The sequence below is a fragment of the Papio anubis genome, chromosome 13 (genome assembly GCF_008728515.1).
Source record: "Papio anubis isolate 15944 chromosome 13, Panubis1.0, whole genome shotgun sequence".
In the NCBI taxonomy this organism is placed as follows: domain Eukaryota; kingdom Metazoa; phylum Chordata; class Mammalia; order Primates; family Cercopithecidae; genus Papio; species Papio anubis.
Window position 1 is genome coordinate 76,735,496 of NC_044988.1, and position 21,374 is coordinate 76,756,869.

General features: G+C 46.6%; 1 protein-coding gene and 1 non-coding gene across 3 annotated transcripts; both read right to left on the bottom strand.

Annotated features, from left to right (window-relative positions):
• Nucleotides 1-5,714: 5,714 nt before the first annotated feature.
• On the bottom strand, nucleotides 5,715-5,821 carry LOC116270202. The gene has a single exon (XR_004178117.1). It is a non-coding gene; the product is annotated as a U6 spliceosomal RNA (small nuclear RNA).
• A 9,701-nt stretch (nucleotides 5,822-15,522) lies between these two features.
• On the bottom strand, nucleotides 15,523-20,445 carry KLF4 (Kruppel like factor 4). 2 transcript variants are annotated; one of them, XM_003911399.3, is made up of 5 exons: nucleotides 19,765-20,445; nucleotides 19,530-19,650; nucleotides 17,892-18,864; nucleotides 17,628-17,792; nucleotides 15,523-16,597 (listed from the first exon to the last, which is right to left on the bottom strand). In XM_003911399.3, exons 1-5 carry the CDS (start codon nucleotides 19,767-19,769, stop codon nucleotides 16,422-16,424), a joined length of 1,440 nt encoding a protein of 479 aa, XP_003911448.1. In that variant the 5' UTR covers nucleotides 19,770-20,445; the 3' UTR covers nucleotides 15,523-16,421. The 2 variants fall into 2 exon arrangements, with proteins under 2 accessions (XP_003911448.1, XP_009186619.1); XM_009188355.2 differs by having other exon boundaries at nucleotides 17,628-18,864.
• Between the last annotated feature and the right edge of the window lie 929 nt (nucleotides 20,446-21,374).

Here is a 21,374-nt window from a genome sequence, read left to right on the forward strand (position 1 = left end):
ACTCATGACCTCAGGTGATCTGCCCCACTTGGCCTCCCCAAGTGCTGGGATTACAGGCATGAGCCACCACTCCCTGCCTTTATTATCGTTTGCTAGATAATTTTAATGGCACATAGGAGTCCATTCTAGGGATGTCAGAACTTATATAACCAATGCCCTACTGTTGGGCAGAGAGAATGGGATATAAACCTAGCAGATGACGCGAATAAGCTAAAGGAGAAAAGTGAAACAACTAAACAAAATAATCAAAACCCAACACGTGTAGAAAATGTCCAAATCAACACATTTTCTAGGAGAGACTCATTTTTATTCTGCTATCCCTGACGCTAAACATACCCACTCATAAAAACCTGCCTTCTTACCTATCACCTGTGTCTTGGTTAGGAGACCCCCTAGGTCTTGCTTCTGTGACCTCCTGTGCAGGCGGAGGATGAGGGTCAGGAAGTGTTAGTTTGGAATGAAGTTCTGCAGTGGCTTAGCTGTGGGGGATGTGAGGTCTCATCTTCCTCATTTGTGCAAAGTAGGCTTGAAATAAAATGTTCTTTGGGGTTGGGCGCAGTGGCTCACGCCTGTACTCCCAGCACTTTGGGAGGCCAAGGCAGGCGGATCACGAGGTCAGGAGATCGAGACCATCCTGGCTAACATGGTGAAACCCTGTCTCTACTAAAAATACAAAACATTAGCCGGACGCCATGGCGGGCACCTATAGTTCCAGCTACTAGGGAGGCTGAGGCAGAAGAATGGCGTGAACCCAGGAGGCGGAGCTTGCAGTGAGCCGAGATCACGTCACTGCACTCCAACCTGGGTGACAGAGTGAGACACTGTCTCAGAAAAAAAAAAAATTAGCCAGGCATGCTGACGGGTGCCGTAATCCCAGCTACTCGGGAGGCTAAGGCAGGAGAATCACTTGAACCTGAGAGGCAGAGGTTGCAGTGAGCCAAGATCGTGTCACTGTACTCCAACCTGAGTGACACAGTGAGATTCCATCTCAAAAAAAGAAAAAAGAAATAAAATGTTCTTCGGAACACCTTCCAGCTCTGTCACTCATTTGTTCCCAGACTCTGCTCTGGTGCTCCAAAGAGCCTTCCTTGCTTCTGAGATCTTAAATGGCTCTCTGAGTCATTTGTTCATGCCCAGTGACACAGACCCAGATCTATTTTAGGCTGAGATCCTGTTTAGGGGAAAGAAATTATCTTTAAATATTGGTAGCATTAGGAAAATGTTGGCAAAGCATTTTGGAAGATGGGCAAAGAAGCAGGAGTGTTTCCCATGGGCCATGGCTGAGAATGTGGGCTCTAAGCACAACCCTCAAACGTGCCACTCCTGGGGTGAACTTCCTCTCCTGCATTCTCCATTTAGGAAGGCCTCAGAGTGTGTGACCTTCAGAAAAGATTCTTTCTTCAGAGTACTTCCAGTTGGCCCAACTATAAAAAGGGCTGCTAGCTTTTGTTTCAATAGATTGAATACATGTGTAAAATGCTTTGAAATCCGTGAGTGAAATACCCAGGAAGAAAGGCAATGACCTATTTACTCTTGGTGATTTTACAGCGGTTAAGGGGGTGCTATGATGCAGAAAACTATTGCCTTTTCTTAAGTCACTATCCAAACTGGAACCTAGAAGAATGTGGTGTATTTTCAATCGAGTGACAGATAAGATTACTTGCCTTGCCGGCTCGGTGGCTCACGCCTGTAATCCCAGCACTTTGGGAGGCCGAGACAGGCAGATCACGAGGTCAGGAGATCAAGACCATTCTAGCTAACACGGTGAAACCCTGTCTCTACTAAAAATACAAAAAATTAGCCGGGCATGGTGGTGGGCACCTGTAGTCCCGGCTGCTCAGGAGGCTGAGACAGGAGAATGGCGTGAACCCAGCAGGCGGAGCTTGCAGTGAGCCAAGATCGTGCCACTGCACTCCAGCCTGGGCGACAGAGCGAGACTGTCTCAGAAAAAAAAAAAAAAAAAAAAATTACTTGCCTCTATTACAAAAAGGGATGGGTTTGGCCAATCTTGCCCGTATAGCTTCATGTGCACCAAATATAACCCTTGTTTAGAATAAAAAATCAAACACACATTCCAAGGAGGTGAGGAGCAGATAAAGCAGAAGTTCGCTTTACTTTATCTGAGAAAGGGTGTGATATGGCAATAGGAGCCTGGACTTCCAATCCGGCACATCTGGGTTCCAATCACAGCTCTGTGACCTTGGATATGTCACTTGACTCCTCTGGGCCTCAGTGTTATATAATAACAAATTCCTAAACATCTAGTAGAGTTCTTGGCATGCCATAGGTGTTCAATGAATGTGAATGCCTTTTTCTATTCTACCTCCAGCTCAGTCAACCAGCAACTCCAAGTGTGTGTTTCCCAGTACATTCATCCTGACATGCAAAAAATGTTTTCCTGTGGTCAATGACAAAGATAAAGGAGGAAGAATCTGAAGAGTTAAAAAGAAAACAAACAAATAAACCACGTGACCTAAACCCACAATCTGAGAAATTGTCCCTCCTCAAGCAGTTTCTATTCCAGGCTTCACGTGGCCAATGTGAGAAGGTTCTCAAAGCAAATGTTAGTTAAAAATGTTTACCATGCTGGACTTGGTGGCTCACGCCTGTAATCTCACCACTTTGGGAGGCTGAGGTGGGCGGATCACCTGAGGTCAGGAGTTCGAGACCAGCCTCACCAACATGGAGAAACCCTGTCTCTATTAAAAATACAAATTAGCTGGGTGTGGTGGCAGATGCCTATATTCCCAGATACTCAGGAGGCTGAGGCAGGAGAATCGCTTGAATCCGGGAGGCAGAGGTTTTGGTGAGTCGAGATTACACCATTGCACTCTAGCCTGGGCAACAAAAGTGAAACTCGGTCTCAAAAAAAAAAAAAAAAAAAGTTTACCAGGGCTGGGTGTGGTGGCTCACCCTTGTAATCCCAGCACTTTGGGAGGCCGAGGCTGGCGGATTATCTGAGGTCAGGAGTTCGAGACCAGCCTAACCAACATAACAAAATCCCATCTCTACTAAAAATACAAAAATTAGCTGGGCGTGGTGGCGGGCGCCTGTAATCCCAGCTACTCGGGAGGCTGAGGAGGAGAATCGCTTGAACCTGAGAGGCGGAAGTTGCAGTGAGCTGAGATCACGCCAATGCACTCCAGCCTGGGTGACAGAGTGAGACTCCCACTCTGTATCAACAACAACAACAACAAAAAAAAGTTTACCAAAGGACAGGTAAACACCGTGTACAGCTGAGAGTGTTGCTATCCGAAACCTAAAATAATTTTTCTCAAACCTTTATTTACAAAGAAAGACATTGAACAGGAGTGTTCAACTATGTCCTGAGGCAGTCGGAGGCTTTTCTCTTTCATTCCTTCTGCAGATCCACTGTCTGACCATATCTCTGTGTGCTTTCTTTCTCTAACAAAGAGCCATGCATTCTAATTAAGGAAATCAATGAAACGTGCAGATCTCTACCTATGAGTTATTTGTCAGTTGGCAAATAGATTACTGGCTCAGTTTTGCTGGAGCCCAGGTAGACTCCACCATTCACAGAGAAGACCAACATATCACACTTCCTAATCAGTACGACCATTTGACCAAGCAGTTTTATCAATTTTTTAACATACAGTATCAATTGTGTATCGGGACAAGAAAATGAAAATAAAAGAGAACTAAACCTCCAGCGGGGTCACGTGTTTCCAAATGCAAATTGAGATCCAAACATTAAACAATAGAGATCATCTAATCCTTTTACAAAGACCCAAATTGCAAATCCAATTCCCATGCCAGAGTGGCTTTGTCTAACAAAGTCGTTAATGCAAAGAATCCCCTAGGCAAGGCCTCTTCTGTTTCTACGGGCTTTGGCACAGCGAGAGCTATATGATGTCAGTTACGCTGTCTCGCTGTAGAGTTAATTGTGCTTAAAACAAAATCACGTGTTCTCGTGGTCTAGCTATGCAGTTTCCAATCCATAGCAACCCAAGGTGTCTTGGTTTGAAAATTAAGATCCATTCTGACCAAATCTAATTCCAACAGAATTTTGTGATATTTTTTAGGAAGTCCAAAACCTTCATGATGAATCTGAAAAACATGTATTAATATGCCTTAACATGCATGCGATAAACAAGTTAAATGTATCTAAAAAATAATAAGCAATCGGCTGGGCACAGTGGCTCACACCTGTAATCCCAGCACTTTGGGAGGCTGAGGCAGGTGGATCACGAGGTCAGGAGTTCAAGATCAGCCTGGCCAAGATGGTGAAACCCCGTCTCCACTAAAAATTGCAAAAAAATTAGCTTGGCATGGTAGGCACCTGTAATCCCAGCTACTCGGGAGGCAGAGGCAGAGATGCTTGAACCCAGGAGGTGGAGGTTGCAGTGAGCTGCGATCGTGCCACTACACTCCAGCCTGGGGAACAGGGCAAGACAACGTCTCAAAAATAATAGTAATAATAATAATAAGCAATCAAGAAAAGTGTAGGGGGGAGAATGGTATATGTGGTTGTAGTTAACATGGTTGAGTCTTGCAAAGAATCATGTATCACTTTTTCAAGAAAGATAACAATTTTTTTTACTGGGGCTAGAATGCTGGTTTTCATTTAACTTACACTTTATGCCCTTTCCAGAGCAGTTGTAGGGAGAAACAGTATCTGTAAACCTGCATATTTACATATTCTTTTTTTTTTTTTTTTTTGAGACTGAGTCTCACTCTGTCACCCAGGCTGGAGTGCAGTGGTACGATCTCAGCTCACTGCAACCTCTACTTTCTGCGTTCAAGTGATTCTCCTGCCTCAGCCTCCCAAATAGCTGGGATTACAGGCGCCCACTACCACACCCAGCTCATTTTTATATTTCAAGTAGAGATGGGGTTTCACCATGTTGGCCAGGCTGGTCTTGAACCTCTGACCTCAGGTGATCCACCTACCTCAGACTCCCAGTGAGCTGGGATTACAGGTGTGAGCCACTGTGCCCGGCCATATTTACATATTCTTACTCATCTTTGTTTCTCCTGCCCTTTGCACAGTGGCTGGTAAAGTAGATCCTTGAATTGATTACATATGTTTGAATCAATTGCATGGAAAGAGAAAGTAGAACAAAGCCAGAATAATACTATAACACTTTGAAGGAATGGTTTCCTATGTTCTCTCCAGAGGGAACACAGTGACTAGTGAGTAGTCCTGTCTTAGTTGGCCAGTAACAGAGCACTATATAGAAGGATGATAAAGCACAGTAAAATACTTTTTTGGATGTTAGAGCACAACATTACATCGAATTTAGGACTTTCCAGGGCCAGGCACTGTGGCTCATGCCTGTAATCCTAGCACTTTGGGAGGTCGAGGCCCTTGAGCCCAGGAGTTAGAGACCAGCCTGGGCAACATAGGGATACCCTTGTCTCTACAAAATAATTTTTTGGAAAAATTAACCAGGTATGGTGGTGCATGTCTGTGGTCTCAGCTACTTAGGGGGCTGAGAGGGAGAGTCTCTTGAGCCCAGGAGGTCGAGGCTGCAGTGTGCTGTGATTGCACCACTCAGCCTGGGTGATAGAGTGAGACCTCATCCCCCATCTCAAAAAAAGGAAAAAAAAACAAAAAACAGAACTTCTTCTGAAAGCCATCTTTTCTGCCTGATTTTTTTTGTTTGTTTTGTTGTTGTTTGTTTGTTTAGAAACTGATGTTTATTTTCCATCAACCTTATTTCCATGTTGCTTAAGAGCCAATGCAAGAACAGAAAAATATGGAACACTTCACGAATTTGCATGTCATCCTTGCGCAGGGGCCATGCTAATCTTTTCTGTATCGTTCCAGTTTTAGGCTATGTGCTGCCGAGGTGAGCACAGTGTTTTTGTTTGTTTGTTTTATTTTGTTTTTGAGACAGAGTCTCACTCTGTCGCCCAGGCTGGAGTGCAGTGGCGTGATCTCAGCTCTCTGCAACCTCTGTCCCCCAGGTTCAAGCAATTATCTTGCCTTGGTCTCCTAAGTAGCTGGGATTACCAGTGCACACCACCACACCCGGCTAATTTTTGTATTTTCAATAGAGATGGGGTTTCGCCATGTTGGCTACGCTGGTCTGGAACTCCTGATCTCAAGTGATCCACCCACCTCGGCCTACCAAAGTGTTGAGATTACAAGCGTGAGCCACCACGCCCGGCCAGCAAGGTGTTTTTGATCGTCTTGATTCCTCTAAGCTTCCCTTGGGCTGTTAGGATGAAGCCATCTATGGTTGGCCTGTTAAGTAAATCAGATCTAGGTGCTGGTTGCTCAGATGCCAATTCAATGGGACCTTGGGCAAGGTCACAAGTCCTTTATCTGGGTCTTTTCCTTGAGTTAAATGGACTTGAAGATGCTTTCCTTTTCAAACATCTTATGTAATTTTATTTTATTTTTGAGACAGGGTCTTGCTCTGTCACCCAGGCTGGAGTACAGTAGAACAATCATAGCTCACTGCAGCCTCAGCCTCCTGGGCTCAAGGAATCTTCCACCTCAGCCTCTTGAGGAGCTGGGACCACAGGAACATGCCACCACTCCTGGCTAATTTTGTTATTATTATTATTTTTTTTTGTAGAGACAGAGTCTCCCTCTGTTGACCCTGGTTTCAAGTGATCCTCCCACCTCAGCCTCCCAAAGTGTTAGCATTAGAGGTGTGAGCTACCTACGTAATTTTACAGCTTCAGTCCTTGCAGTGTTACCCATTCCTAGGTGAGGCGGTAACAGTGCCTCAAAGGCAGGGCAATGGTCAATTCCATGCACTGTCAGAGTCCGTTTCTTTAGATGTATTCAGAGGTCAGAAAACTACTGTCATCCAGGCAAACTAGAAGAGTCTCAAGCTTGAAGTGGAGCAAACCAAATGGGTGGGTTTCACAGCACCCAAAGCTAAACCTTCCTGTTTGGGCAGACTGGCCCATTCAATATCCTAGAGTAGAAAGTACCCTCTTTTAGCTGGTGTGGTAGCTCACGCCTATAATCGCAGCACTTTGGGAGGCTGGGGCGGGTGGATCATGAGGTCAGGAAAGTACCCTCTTTTAGCTTTTATTTCATTTATTATTATTTTTTGATACTGAGTCTCGCTCTGTCACCCAGGCTGGAGTGCAGTGGCACGATCTCGGCTCACTGCAACCTCTGCCTCCCGGCTTCAAGCGATTCTCCTGACTCAGCGTCCTGAGTAGCTGAGATTACAGGTGGCCACCACCACGCCAGGCTAATTTTTGTATTTTTTGTAGAGATGAGGTTTCACCATGTTGGTCAGCCTGGTCTCGAACTCCTGACCTCAAGTAATCTGCCCGCCTTGGCCTCCCAAAGTGCTGGGATTACAGGTACTTTTTTCCCAGAGTCAATGCAGAGAATCACTTGGCAAGGAAGAGTTCACTAAAAGGAGATGCCAGGATTTTGAGACAGAGTCTCACTCTGTCGCTCATGCTGGAGTGCAGTGGCATGATCTCAGCTCACTGCAACCTCTGCCTCCCAGGTTCAAGCAATTCTCTTGTCTCAGCCCCCTAAGTAGCTAGGATTACAGGTGCATGCGACCATGCCTGGCTAATTTTTGTATTTTCAATAGAGCTGGGGTTTCACCATGTTGGCCACGCTGGTCTAGAACTCCTGATCTCAAGTGATCCGTCTACTTCAGCCTACCAAAGTGCTGGGATTGACTCTGCAAAGAGTTTTGTTCATTTGAGGGGTTTGTTGTGTGTTGAGGAAGGCAGGTGGATGTCAGGTGACCTACAGGAAGCAATTTAGAGACAGACCACTGGGCATGTCCTCAAGGATGCCAAAATTTGGGGAAAGGAGAAATTTTATCCTTTCTTTGGATGACCCAGGATTTTGGCTAAATATTCAATAAATCGTTACTTTTATTCAATTAAGTTTAGTAATTGAGGGTATTCAAGGACAAATCAAGAAACCTCCTAGTGCCCTCCAGAAGCTCATGTCTTTAGGGGAAGCCAGACCCATAAGACCTTATAATAAACTGGGTGCAGTGGCTCACACCTGTAATCCCAGTACTTTGGGAGGCCAAGGCAGGAGGATCGCTTGAGGCCAGGAGTTAGAGACCAGCCTGGGCAATATAGTGAGACCCCATCTCTACAGAAAAATAATAATGAAATTAACCAGGAGTAGTGGCATGTGCCTGTGGTTCCAGCTCCTCAGGAGGCTGAGATGGGAGGATCATTTGAGCTCAGGAGTTTGAGGTTGCTGTGAGCCATGTTTGCACCACTGCCCTTCAGCCTGGGTAACAGAGCAAGACCTTATCTCAAACAAACAAACAAAACACAGAGAAAAACCCTACATAACCGTGTAATACATAAGAATAAGTGTTTAATGCAAGATCTAAATAGAATGGAGGAGTATTCTTAAGAGCTGGGCTTTAAGAGATATATAGGCTTTTGTGAGGGTAGTAGGGGTCTTTCCAGAAGCAGTGGAGACCAGTATTGCAGGCAAGTTTCAAATGAAGTAGCCATGTGCACTGGGGGACCGGAAGTTGTTGAGCATGGCAGGTTTACCTAAGGAGGAACTAGATGGGGTCTTTTGTTATTGTTGTTGTTGAGATAGAGTTGCGCTCTTGTCGCCCAGGCTGGAGTGCAGTGGCATGATCTCAGTCCACTGTCACCTCCACCTTGGGTTCAAGCAATACTCCTGCCTCAGCCTCCCGAGAAGTTGGGATAACAGGCTACTGCCACCATACCCAGCCAATTTTTTTTTTTTTTTTTTTTTGAGATAAAGTCTTGTTCTGGTCACCCAGGCTGGGGTGCAATGGCACAATGTCAGCTCACTGCAACCTCCACCTCCTGGGTTCAATCGATTCTCCTGCCTCAGCCTCCTGAGTAGCTGGGATTACAGTTGCCTGCCACCATGACTGGCTAGTTTTTGTATTTTTAGTAGGGCTGGGGTTTTGCCATGTTAGCCAGGCTGGTTTTGAACTCCTGAACTCGTGATCTGCCCGCCTTGGCCTCCCAAAGTGCTGGCATTACAGGTGTGAGCCACCACACCTGGTCCTAGATAGGGTCTTGAACAAGCAGCTGGAAGCCACAACTAGGGAAATGACCATGTTAAATCTATATCCACTAAGTGCTGGGGACCATGGGAAGTTACAGAATAGGGGATGGGCTTGACCAGATCTATTTGACCAGGAGAGCTGTGTGCTGGGCCAGAGATGAGGCCAGAAACAAGAACTTCAGAATGAGAAGTATGAATTGTGTACATGGCATAGTGGCCCCAGCTGAAGAAACGGCTGCAGGAAACTCTGCCTTCCCCATATGTCTACTTTGACAAAGGAAATAGTACATTGATTGGGAGACAGAAAGTCTGAGGCTTTTGACTCTTCAACAGGTTTACTGGAAGAACCTGGAGTTAGCAAATCCTTTTGAATTGGGGTGGATCCTTTATACCTGTAGCCCTACCTGCCCAGCAGACTGAAACAAAGGTATTAGAAGAGAAGTGCTTTGAGTATGTCAGCAAGAATGAGAAGTGACAGCAAAATGCTAACCTGTAAAGGGAACCTGAGTTTCTTCATCCGCATACTGGAGATGGGAGAGGAAAATCCCATCCCTACTTTGTAAGATTGAGGTAATATAGGGTGTCAGTATTTTGTAAGCCTCATAGAGCTGTGCAGAAGGGATTATTATACCCTAACAAAAAGTGAACTGGAGCAGGCAAGAAGCATGCTCGTCCCTACAGAGAAAATCTCTTTCATTTGTCATGTCTAAGAGATTATTCTTTCATAGTTTATACCAATTACTATCTCCTGGTCTTTCAGCAAGTGTATTTAGGGTTTCTCCAATTTCTCCGTAAAGTGATTTGCTCATTTCAGCTTTTAATTGGGTATATAGATATAGCACCTGAGTGCATTGGTTTTGTATCATGGGGATTTGGCCACTATTTAGTAATATATTGATCCAGTGCCAGTTTGTACAGATTCAAATATTATAGGTGAGACAGGAATTATAGCCCCACTTGACCTTCTGGTCCTCTCTGTCCCTCTAAAGAGCTAACTTTCTTGTTTCTTGCTCTGTTTAGATTATATTATTGTAACATGTAAAATGGACATGAAAAGAAACATAACCAGCCTGGGCAACATAGGGAGACCCTGTCTTTACAAAAAACAAAAGCAGGCCGGGTGCGGTGGCTCACGCCTGTAATCTTAACACTTTAGAAGGCCGAGGCGGGTGGGTTACTTTAGGTCAGGAGTTCGAGAACAGTCTGGCCAACATGGTGAAACCCCATCTCTACTAATAATACCAAAACAAAAAAAAAAGAAAAATGTTCTGTTAGGTATCCTCAGATGAGATGTCAAAGGGATTTCTAACTGTGAATTTACTTTTTGCTGTTATTAAATTGAATTTGTTTTTTTCCTCCTTTCCTTTAAGAACAAGTGGAGGCCACGGGTGGTGGCTCACGCCTGTAATCCCAGCACTTTGGGGGACTGAGGCAGGCGGATCACTTGAGGTCAGGAGTTCGAGAGCTGACCAACAGGGCGAAGCCCCATCTGTACTAAAAATGCAAAATTAGCCGAGCGTGTTGGTGTTTGCCTATAGTCCCAGCTACTCTGGAGGCTGAGGCAGGAGAATGGCTTGAACCCCGGTGGTGGAGGTTGCAGTGAGCCGAGATTGTGCTACTGCACTTCAGCCTGGGCGACAGAGCAAGACAACGTCTCAAAAAAAAAAAAAAAACAGACCAAGTGGAGAAAGACATTTGGGCGAACGATTGCAACATGCTGACTCATCTAGGGTGTCAAGAAGACCGAAGCAATTCAAAAAAGTATATTATATCAAGGGCACCACAGAAAACAATTAAAAAGATGGGCTCCAGATGCACATGACTCCAGAGAAGCAATTTGACTAATATTTCTACCCCCATGCACCCGTTCCTCTCCAGCTAAGTTAACTGGCTGTGGTAGACTTGATTTCAGCCTGAAAGATTTTTCTGTGTATGCTAACATTTTAGCAGTTGCTTTCCCTCTGTTTTGACTGTGACCAGGAGATTAAAGAACCAGGTTCTTCAAACTGATTTAAGAATTTATTAGTTTTTCAGGAGATGGTGAGAAATTTGCTCAAGATTCACCTTTTTGTTTAAGTTAAAGTTTTCCAAAGGGAAACTTTCCAACTTTCATTTTAGTTTCATTTAATGTAGAAAAAAAAGTTTTTATTTTCATGCAGTATTCAGACTTTAACAGTAGTTTGTGGTTTGTATTTTTTTTTCCCACAGGTAGAACATTCCGTGATATTTTTTACAGCATTCATTATGTAGACTGGTCTTGGAGGTTTTATATGAAATATTATTGAATGACTCTGCATGTGAACAATGAATGATAGTTTCATAAACATCCTTTAGGAGGCAGACATAGCTTTGGTTTAGCACTATAAAAACATGTCACTATACAATAGCCTGTAGAAGGTGCTAAGCAAATACAAAGAAGTAAAACAAATAGATAAAATGCAATATGTAATAAAATCATGAATAAAACGATAATAATAATACATAAAGTAAAAGGGTTTATATGTGGGACTGGGTGGCGTTCATGTCTGTATGAGAGAGACGGAAATGGACAAGAGTGGGTGAGGGAGTAAGTATCTAGGCTACAAATCCATCTATGTATGTATGTTGTGTTGAATGGAGCTTCAGAAGCTAGAATATTTAATAGGACAGGTGGCTGACACAGGCTGCTAAATTTAGATACTCCCATTTATTGAAGTACAACAGGTACCTCCGCTGCTTGTTTTAATATTTTCTCTGTGGACTTGCTTCTATAGCATAAAGACGGCCTCACCTGGGCTTCCTTATATGGAAATAAATTATATGTAAAAATTAGTAATCTCCAACTGTGAAGAGTATTTCATGTTTCTAAAAATTTTAACACTTTTTCAGTTATTTTATTTTTTATTTTTTGGTAGAGATGGGGTCTTGCTGTTTCCCAGGCTGCTCTCAAACTCTTGGCCTCAAGCAATCCTCCCACCTCAGCCTCCCACAGTGTTGGGATTACAGGCATGAGCCACCACACCCGGCCTGGAACAATTTTTGGATGAAAAAGAAATATTCCCCATGACCATCCTACATGAGATAGTGAAGGCATCTGTTTTGTTTTACAAACTGAAACAGGGTAGCAAGAGTCAAATACGTTTTGAGGCAGAAAGAATTTTATCAGAAGAGACATTTTGCTGGAAAATAGGTGGACTAAGAGTCTGTTGAAGTGTGTAGGAAACATCATTATTAATCCTTTGTGTGTGTAGGCACACAAGTTAAAATAAAAAGCGGTAAAATTAAGTGTCATAAGGAAAATATAATAAGCAGGCATCACAATTATTAGGTACTCCTTATTGTACAGTGTATAAACGGCTCTGTAACACCATAATGACAGTACACCTAGGAGCCCACAGCTGATAGGTCCCAGAGTAAATAATTTAGCTATTGGTGTACGTTGAATAGTATTTTGTTTGGTCACCGTTTTGGGAAATCTTCGTCATTCATTTTAGATAGTGAAGCTTTCTTTTTCAGGCTAGAAAAAGTTAAAGTAGGCTGGGTGCCGCAACTCACGCCTGTAATCCCAGCATTTTGGGAGGCTGAGGCAGGAGGATTGCTTGAGCTCAAGAGTTCGAGACCAACCTGGGCAACATAGTCAGACCCTGTCTCTATAAAACTTTTTAAAATAAAATTAAAAATTTAAAAAATAGGGGTAGGAAGAGAGAGAGCATCAGGAAGAATAGCTAATGGATGCTGGGCTTAATATCTAGGTGATGGGATGATCTGTGCAGCAAACTACCATGGCACATGTTTACCTATGTAACAAACCTTCACATCCTGCACATGTACCCTGAATTTAGAAGCTGAAGAAAAAAAATTACATAAAAATTTTAAAATGAGGCCGGGCGCGGTGGCTCAAGCCTGTAATCCCAGCACTTTGGGAGGCGAGGCGGAGGATCCACTTGAGGAATCAGGAGATCAAGACCATCCCTGGCTAACGGGTGAGCACGTCTCTACTAAAATACAAAAATATCTAGCGAGTGAGGTGAGCACGTTAGCTACTTTCGGGGGGCTGAGGCAGGAGGAATGGTAAACCCCATACCTGGGGTGAGGAGCTTGCAGTGAGCTGAGATCGACCACTGCACTGTACAGGCTGACAGAAGCGAGACTCCGCCTCAAAAAAAAAATTTAAATGAAAAGTTAACATGAGGTGTTAATCTATGACATCAGAAAATTTCAAATAAATTTAAAATTCTTGATAATTTATGCATGTTTCTTCTATTTGAGATAATATGCACTTAGCAAATATAAAGATGGCATTTTATAGTCATTTTCTTTTTTTTTTGAGGCCGAGCTTCTACGCTATCCAGGCTGGAGTGATAGTGTCAGCTCACTGCAGCACTACTTCCAGTTCCGCCATTCTCCCGCCTCGCCTCCCAAAGTAGCCTGAACCTGAAGCCTCTCCTTCGACTTCTTTATTTTTAGTAGAGAGCAGGAGTTTCTGTGTGCTTTCAGGATAATCTCGATCTCCTGACCTGATAATCCGACCTCCCAAAATACTGGATGAGCAACCAGCATCCTAGTCATTTTCATACAGCAACTGTGTGCCAGACGATTCTGTGTAACAGAGGTGGATGATGAAAGCAACCAACCACAATTTAACAGAAATCTAAGAAATTTAAACTTAAAGGAATCTAAACATAATTTACAGAATAATGTGTTCTAATGAAGGCTTTGTGTTTAAATAATTTTAATGGTTCTTTATTTATATCTTCATTCTTATGAAAAAGTTTTTCAAACTTATTATAGCGGCTTTAGAATATTTGAAAACTGCAAAAAAGAAAATTTAGGCTGGGCATGGTGGCTTATGCCTGTAATCCCAGCACTTTGGGAAGCCTAGGTGGACGGATCACTTGAGGTCAGCAGTTCGAAACCAGCCTGGCCAACGTGGTGCAACCCTGTCTCCACTAAATATACAAAAATTAGTTGGGTGTGGTGGTGGGCGCCTATAATCCCAGCTACTCGGGAGGCTGAGGCAGGAGAATGGCGTGAACCCAGGAAGTGGAGGTTGCAGTGAGCCGAAATCACACCACTGCACTCCAGCCTTGGTGACAAGCAAGAATTCATCTCAAAAAAAAAGAAAAAAAAAGAAAAAGAAAAAGAAAATTAAAACTGAGAAAACCAGTATGAATATTTTGGCAATTCCTTCTAGTGTTTTCTCTTAATTTCCTTTTGTTTCTCTCTCTCTCCTTCAAAGCACACATACACTTAAATGTACACAGTTGAATTGATACTGTTTATAGTCTTATATCCTGCTTTTTCCACTTAACATACCATGAGCATTTTTCCATGTCATTATATATGCTTTGAATATGTTCTTGGCCACATAAAATTCCATCCTATTGATGCACCTGTTTTCTTTTAAGCAGAGACACATGCCATGCTTTCCAGTCATGCTGGACTCTCAAAAGCCAAAGAAAATACCTTGTGTTGATCTACCATAAGCCTCTTATAAATGTCCATTTTTTATTTCATTTAGTAAATGTACCAATGGTACAAACGCACCTCTGGACGCTAGATATAATCAACAGTTAATAAACACTCTAAAGAAAATGCCAGTGAGCAGTGAGCTCTGTCCCCTTGATGATGTTAAGTATTAGTCACCCACATCACTATTACAAGTATATAAGGTGTCAACAAGTGTCACAAATGCTTTTTCCATTTTGTGATAGCCCCAAATGAATTTCAATCCCTCAGCCACCCACCTCAAGAACTTGAGATTCTAACAGGGCAGTTTTGAGTTTTAATATTAAAACTTCTAATATAAATGCTACAAACTTACAAAAACACCAACTTTACTTTACACTTAGTTTTGTGAATTTGAATAATTTTAAAATTATTTGATTTCAGTTTGTTTGCCCACCTTCAATCAGGGGAACTGACTTAGTTTTAAAACAATCTGCCAGAAACTTCAGTTCTGACCTCTTTAGGGCTATAACTAGTAGAAATAATGTATCTGTAACACACACCACGCATAAATGAATCCTTTAATCCTCAGGAGGGCACTGTGGAACCACGTTCTTAGGGTTGTCTGCTGTGGGAAGGTTCTTTTGTTACTCAAATGTGAGGGGTGCTGGGACAGGCCTGCACAGAAAACTTGTATATTTTTATTTACTTTAAAAGACAAACCATAAGGATTTTTTTTCAGTATGAAACTGAAATGTATATATTTCATAAATATTTTCATACTAAACTGAGCAATTTTAAGAATGATTAAGCTGTTTCTACTGGGAAAATCAGAGGTAAGGAAACTGCTTTCATGTAGCTTTATGTACATTTGGAAAGAGAAAACCTGAACTGGGTTTTTAATCTTATAATTTTTAAACTTAGAATATTCAAGAGTTCTCAGCCCTATATTGATAGTATTTACTGTAAAACTAAATAGTTTTGTTTAAAAAAGGTGTTTTAATTTGTTGACATAAAGTTGGCTTTTTTGTGCGTGCTTCTTACATGCCCTATTACCCCAGTGTGTTTAAACCAACTACTGTTCATATTTTTCCAGGAGAAAAACAAAACAATAAAAAACATTATTCAGATAAAATATTATAGGTTTATTTAAAACTTAATTCTCACCTTGAGTATGCAAAATACAAACTCCACAAAATGTTCATTTTACTTTGTAGTTTACAAATATACAAAATAGACGTTTGCTTAAATTTATATTACATATTTATTAAGGCAAGGAACTATATAGAAAAACACATTTGTTCTGCTTAAGGCATACTTGGGAATAAACCATTGTACAAATTATTGCACATCTGAAACCACAGTGCATAACAGACTGTCTGCATAAAAATGCTAAAGAAGTAAACCAGGTGTATTACCTGACTTAGGTCATAAATGTAGATCGGAAGACAAATATAGATTTTCCTTGTCAAAGTATGCAGCAGTTTGAAAACTTTGGCTTCCTTGTTTGGTACCTTTAGAACCAAGACTCACCAAGCACCATCATTTAGGCTATTTAAACATGTTTTCTGTACCTGAATTTCTTCCTCTTCTTCTAACATCATAATAATGGCTTTTAGAAGGTAAAGAGAATACAAGGTGATCTTTTATGCTTATATTGCATCAATACACAATTCAAGGGAATTCTGGTCTTCCCTCCCCCAACTCACGGATATAATTTATACCCTGATATCCACAACTTCCAGTCACCCCCTTGGCATTTTGTAAGTCCAGGAATATTCAAGTCGGATTTAGAATTGGAATGATAGAAGATCCAGTCACAGACCCCATCTGTTCTTTGATTTTTGTCTTTTGGATTCCTCATTTTTCCTGATTATCCACTCACAAGATGACTCAGTTGGGAACTTGACCATGATTGTAGTGCTTTCTGGCTGGGCTCCTTCCCTCATCGGGAAGACAGTGTGAAAGGTAAAAAATACTGAATTCTCTTCTGGCAGTGTGGGTCATATCCACTGTCTGGGATTTAAAAATGCCTCTTCATGTGTAAGGCGAGGTGGTCCGATCTGGAAAATGCTCGGTCGCATTTTTGGCACTGGAACGGGCGGTGCCCAGTGTGTTTCCGGTAGTGCCTGGTCAGTTCATCTGAGCGGGCGAATTTCCATCCACAGCCGTCCCAGTCACAGTGGTAAGGTTTCTCACCTGTAAAGGCAAAAGAAAAAAAAAATTAACGCCATTGCTTTATCAAAGAATGGGCCCTTTTAAAAACTGAAGGCCAGATACTAAACCAACTGTGACCCTATCCTAAAGGAATCCAGGAAAAGTCTTTATATCACTGACGGGCTGTATTGAATTCCATGTCATAAACAGGAATACATTCCGTGTCTTAAGTATTTGGTCTTGTTTTTAGGGGGTCAGTTAAGCACACAACCACCACCTACACCTATACTAATGTTTCACCAAAAACACACAAACACGCCACCTAAACCTATACTAATGTTTCTTTTGAGTCAAGACATCTCAGTGGTGAAAATGAAATTTGGAAATTGTGATTGGTGGTGTGTGCAAACCAGGCAATCTTATTCCTACTACGATTGGGGATAAAAAGCCACAGGTGGCAATTTTCTTTACCTTTACCTTACTGAATGCTAAGCGCCTAAGTGACTTTGAGTACCTACTTACATTGACATGGAAATGCTCTGCAGTGACACTCCTAAATCAGAATCTCCCCAGCAATTTTGACCATCATATGCTTGGAATTTAAAATAAAACCTTCTGCTTGTTGGGGAAAAAAAATAAAAATGCAAATCAAAACAAATAACAAAAAATAAATAAGACCGAATTGTTAAGACCAAAATTCAAAATAATAGAAAGGGAGGGTGAACCTGGGAAGGTAACATTAAAAACCTAGTTTAAAAAAAAGCCATCATGCTTTTGCATAGCAAAGTATAATTTCTTGATTACAATGCCCAAGCTAGGAGAGGCCCACAGACCGCGGGGAATCTCTGCCTTTTAAAGGCCAAACAAAATTGCACATTCAAGCACAGATACCATCCATCAAGCAAAAGGCTCCTGGGAAGAAAAGTTGGCGCCGGTTTGCTGTCCTCCCCAGTGATCCCAGAGATCAAGGTGATAGACTGCCCTGGGAAGCCAAGGAAGCACTGAGGAGTGTCCACTGGTAGCCCCATAGGGCTGGAAGCTAACCCCTTCCTTCCGCAGTTTGTCCCCCTACCTGTGTGGGTTCGCAGGTGTGCCTTGAGATGGGAACTCTTTGTGTAGGTTTTGCCGCAGCCCGCGTAATCACAAGTGTGGGTGGCGGTCCTTTTCCGGGGCCACGATCGTCTTCCCCTCTTTGGCTTGGGCTCCTCCGGCATGCAGGAACCGGGTGGCATGAGCTCTAGGGGTGGAGAAGGTGGGGTGAGCATCATCCCCTGTGCCCCAAGGGGCCAGCACACACAGGGCTCCCCAGCCCGAGCTATAAATCCCCGGGACTGACCTTGGTAATGGAGCGGCGGGACTTGAGGCTGCATCTGGTCGGGCAGGAAGGATGGGTAATTGGGCCCCGGGTGGGGATGGAAGCCGGGGGGAAGCGGCAGGGCCGGGTGACAGTCCCTGCTGCTTAGCACTTCCTCAAGACCCAGGGTCGGGGTAGTCCTGCTGGGGAGCTGCCGCCCCAGGGGGAAGTCGTGTGCAGCCGGCCGGTGGCCATTGCTGAGAGGGGGTCCAGCGCCCAAGTGGGTGCACGAGGAGACCGCCTCCTGCTTAATCTTGGGGCACGTTCGCGGCGGCCCACCGTTGTAGGGCGCCACCACCACCGGGTGGCTGCCGTCAGGGCTGCCTTTGCTGACGCTGATGACCGACGGGCTGCCGTACTCGCTGCCAGGGGCGCTCAGCGACGCCTTCAGCACGAACTTGCCCATCAGCCCGCCACCTGGCGGCGGCGGCTGCTGCGGCGGAATGTACACCGGGTCCAATTCTGGCCGCAGGAGCTCGGCCACGAAGCCGCCCGAGGGGCTCACGTCGTTGATGTCCGCCAGGTTGAAGGGAGCCGTCGGAGGGGGAGCGGACTCCCTCCCATAGAGGAGGCCTCCGCCCGTGCCGCCCGGCGCCACGCCCGGGTCGCTCCCGGCCCGGATCGGATAGGTGAAGCTGCAGGTGGAGGGCGCGCTGGCAGGGCCGCTGCTCGACGGGGACGAAGAGGAAGAGGCTGACGCTGACGAGGACACGGTGGCGGCCACTGACTCCGGAGGATGGGTCAGCGAATTGGAGAGGATAAAGTCCAGGTCCAGGAGATCGTTGAACTCCTCGGTCTCTCTCCGAGGTAGGGGCGCCAGGTTGCTACCGCCGCAAGCCGCACCGGCTACGCCGCTCTCCAAGTCTGTGGCCACGGTCGCCGCCGCCAGGTCATACGGGCGGCCGGGAAGCACCGGGGGAAGTCGCTTCATGTGGGAGAGCTCCTCCCGCCAGCGCTGAGGGGACAGGGCGGGAGAGGCCCGTCAGTGGTGGTCCCCTGTTGCCACCCGACATACTGACGTGCTGGCGGGCCACACGCGACTGCACCGCCCAGACATGGGGACTGGTCAGGCAGCAATCACCCGGGAACCCAGGGCGCCAGGGCTGCAATCTCGGCCCACACCCGGGTCGGAGAAGAGGTGATGCGTCTGTATCGCGGGCGTTATGTCCTGTCTGCCCAATTGCGTGTGAGCGAGCGCCACGGCTGGTCCCTCCCCCGCCAAGTCCCGTGGACGTCCCCGGAATTGGCACACCGAGGCTCTCTCGGTGCGCTCTAGCCACGGGGCCGCCTACGCGCTAAACTCACTCTGGCCCAGCCAGTGTCTGGGGATGCGGCCACCTCCCGCCTGGTGGCCTGCGCGCGCCCGCCCTACCGACAGGGCGCCCGGGGACTGGTGAAGACCCGGCTTGCGCCCCAGGCGGCTCCGCAGTGCTCGCACCACGGGCATGTACAGCTGAGCCAAGGGCACGGAAGCTATCCCGGGAAGGCTGCGGAGTCCGCGCGAGGGCCGCTCCTTACCCTCGTTCAGTGGCTTAGTGACCCCGGAGCTCCGCCCGCCCCCACCACACCCACGGAAACCCACCGGGCGTTCCCGGCGGCCCGGGGTGATACGATACTCACGTTATTCGGGGCACCTGCTTGACGCAGTGTCTTCTCCCTTCCCGCCGGGCCAGACGCGAATGTGGAGAAAGATGGGAGCAGCGCGTCGCTGACAGCCATGTCAGACTCGCCAGGTGGCTGCCTGCGAGCCGGGCAGGGCGCAGAGACAGAGTCAGGGGCGGCTTTCGGCCGTCGTTCCGGCGCGTCCCACCGGTCCTCACCCCTCCCTGCTCCCAGCGCCGCGCGCCTCACCTACCTCATTAATTCGGGGGCCCAGAAAGGTCCTCGGGAGCCCGAAGCAGCTGGGGCACCCGAACCCCAAAGTCAACGTAGAGAAGAAACGAAGCCAAAACCGAGAACCCCAAATTGGCCGAGATCCTTCTTCTTTGGGTTAAATATAAATTGGAAGCGTCCTTTTTAAAAAGTTCCTTTGTATACAAAAGTTCTTGGAAAAGTTGTAAACTCAAAAACAGACAATCAGCAAGGCGAGTAAGTAGGTCCGGTGGCCGGCCTGCGCTCTCTTCCACTCAGCAGCGTCCCCCACCGCTGTCGCGGTCGCCTTGAGTGCTGCCGTGGGCGCAGGGGCTGTGGCCGGGGCGGTGGGCGGATGGTGCCGCCAGGTGAGACTGGCTGCGGTGGCGCGGAGCTGCGAACTGGTTGGCGGCGCAGGGCGCGGAGTCCGGGGAGTTGTGTGGAACGCGCGCGGCCATGGGCGCGGGCCACGGGCGGGTGCGAGGGTGGGGGGCCAGAGGGGCGGGGAGGGTCACTCGGCGGCTCCCGGTGCCGCCGCCGCCGCCCGCCACCGCCTCTGCTCCCCGCGCGCCCGCAGACACGTTCGCTCTCTCTGGTCGGGGAACTGCCGGCCGCCGGCGCGCGCTCCTTACTTATAACTTCTTCGCTAACAGCCTTTTCCTCCGCCTTCTCCCATGCCCCGCCCCTCCCTTTCTTCTCTCCGCCCCCCCGAGGCTCCCCTCCATGGTTGCTATGGCAGCTAAATCAACAAACTCGGCGCACGTGGGGGCGGGGGAGGGGAAGGAGGGGCGCGGGCGGGGCCGGGCCGGGCCGTGACGCCAGCCGGGCAGCTGGCGGGCTGGAGCCGAGCTGACGCCGGCGGCAGTGGTGTCGGCGGCGGCGGCGTCCGCCCCAGAGCTGGGCGCGAGGAACCGGGCGCAGGTTCGGTCTCTGCGCGACCAGGGCAGTACTCACCGCCATTGTCGGCTCCGTGGGTTCGAAGCCCGCGAAGACTGGTGGGGTCAGCGGGCGGGACGGTCACGCGTCCCCACCCCTGCTCGCATACGCGCTTGCCGCGCTGTCTGCGCGCTGGAGAAGAGCGCGATTATCCGCGTGACTCATCCAGCCCTCGGTCTCCCCCTGCCTCCCTGCGCTTGCTGGAGTCCGCTCTCGCCGCGCAGCGCCAGTGCCCGTGCCGGCGCTCGGCCTGACCTCGCACGGTTCCTCGCGGTCCCTTCTGCCGGGGGGTGGGGGGCGCTAGGGGTGTGGAGAGGAAGCGGGTGCCCAGCACTGTGCAGCGTGAACTGGGAGCCTCAGGAGAAGGCCAGAGGAGTGTTCCGCCGGGAACAGGCAGAAAGAGGCAAGAGTGGGGAGTTATGGTTTTGATACTTTAAAAAGCGAGAAAGGGAATGAAAGGGCTCAAGATTTACTCAAAGGAGTGAGGGAGAGAAGAGGGACTGTGAGGCGCGGAGACACTTTTCAACCAGCCGTCTCGAAGCACTCTTTCTTTCTCTCTCTCTCTCTCTCTCTCTCTCTCTCTCTCTCTCTCTCTCTCCCCCCCCTCCTCCCCCTCTTTCTTTCTTCTTTCTCTTTCCTTTCTTTTTCTTTTTGGACACTCTCGCTCTATCACCCAGG

What these genes read in the sequence shown, in the direction of transcription:
- KLF4 (XM_009188355.2), bottom strand. An exon ending in AAGCAGGTGCCCCGAATAAC is followed by an intron (nt 18,865 to 19,529) that starts GTGAGTATCGTA and finishes CTGTCCCCTCAG; the next exon opens with CGCTGGCGGGAGGAGCTCTC. An exon ending in ACACCTGCGAACCCACACAG is followed by an intron (nt 16,598 to 17,627) that starts GTAGGGGGACAA and finishes TTGCCTTTACAG; the next exon opens with GTGAGAAACCTTACCACTGT.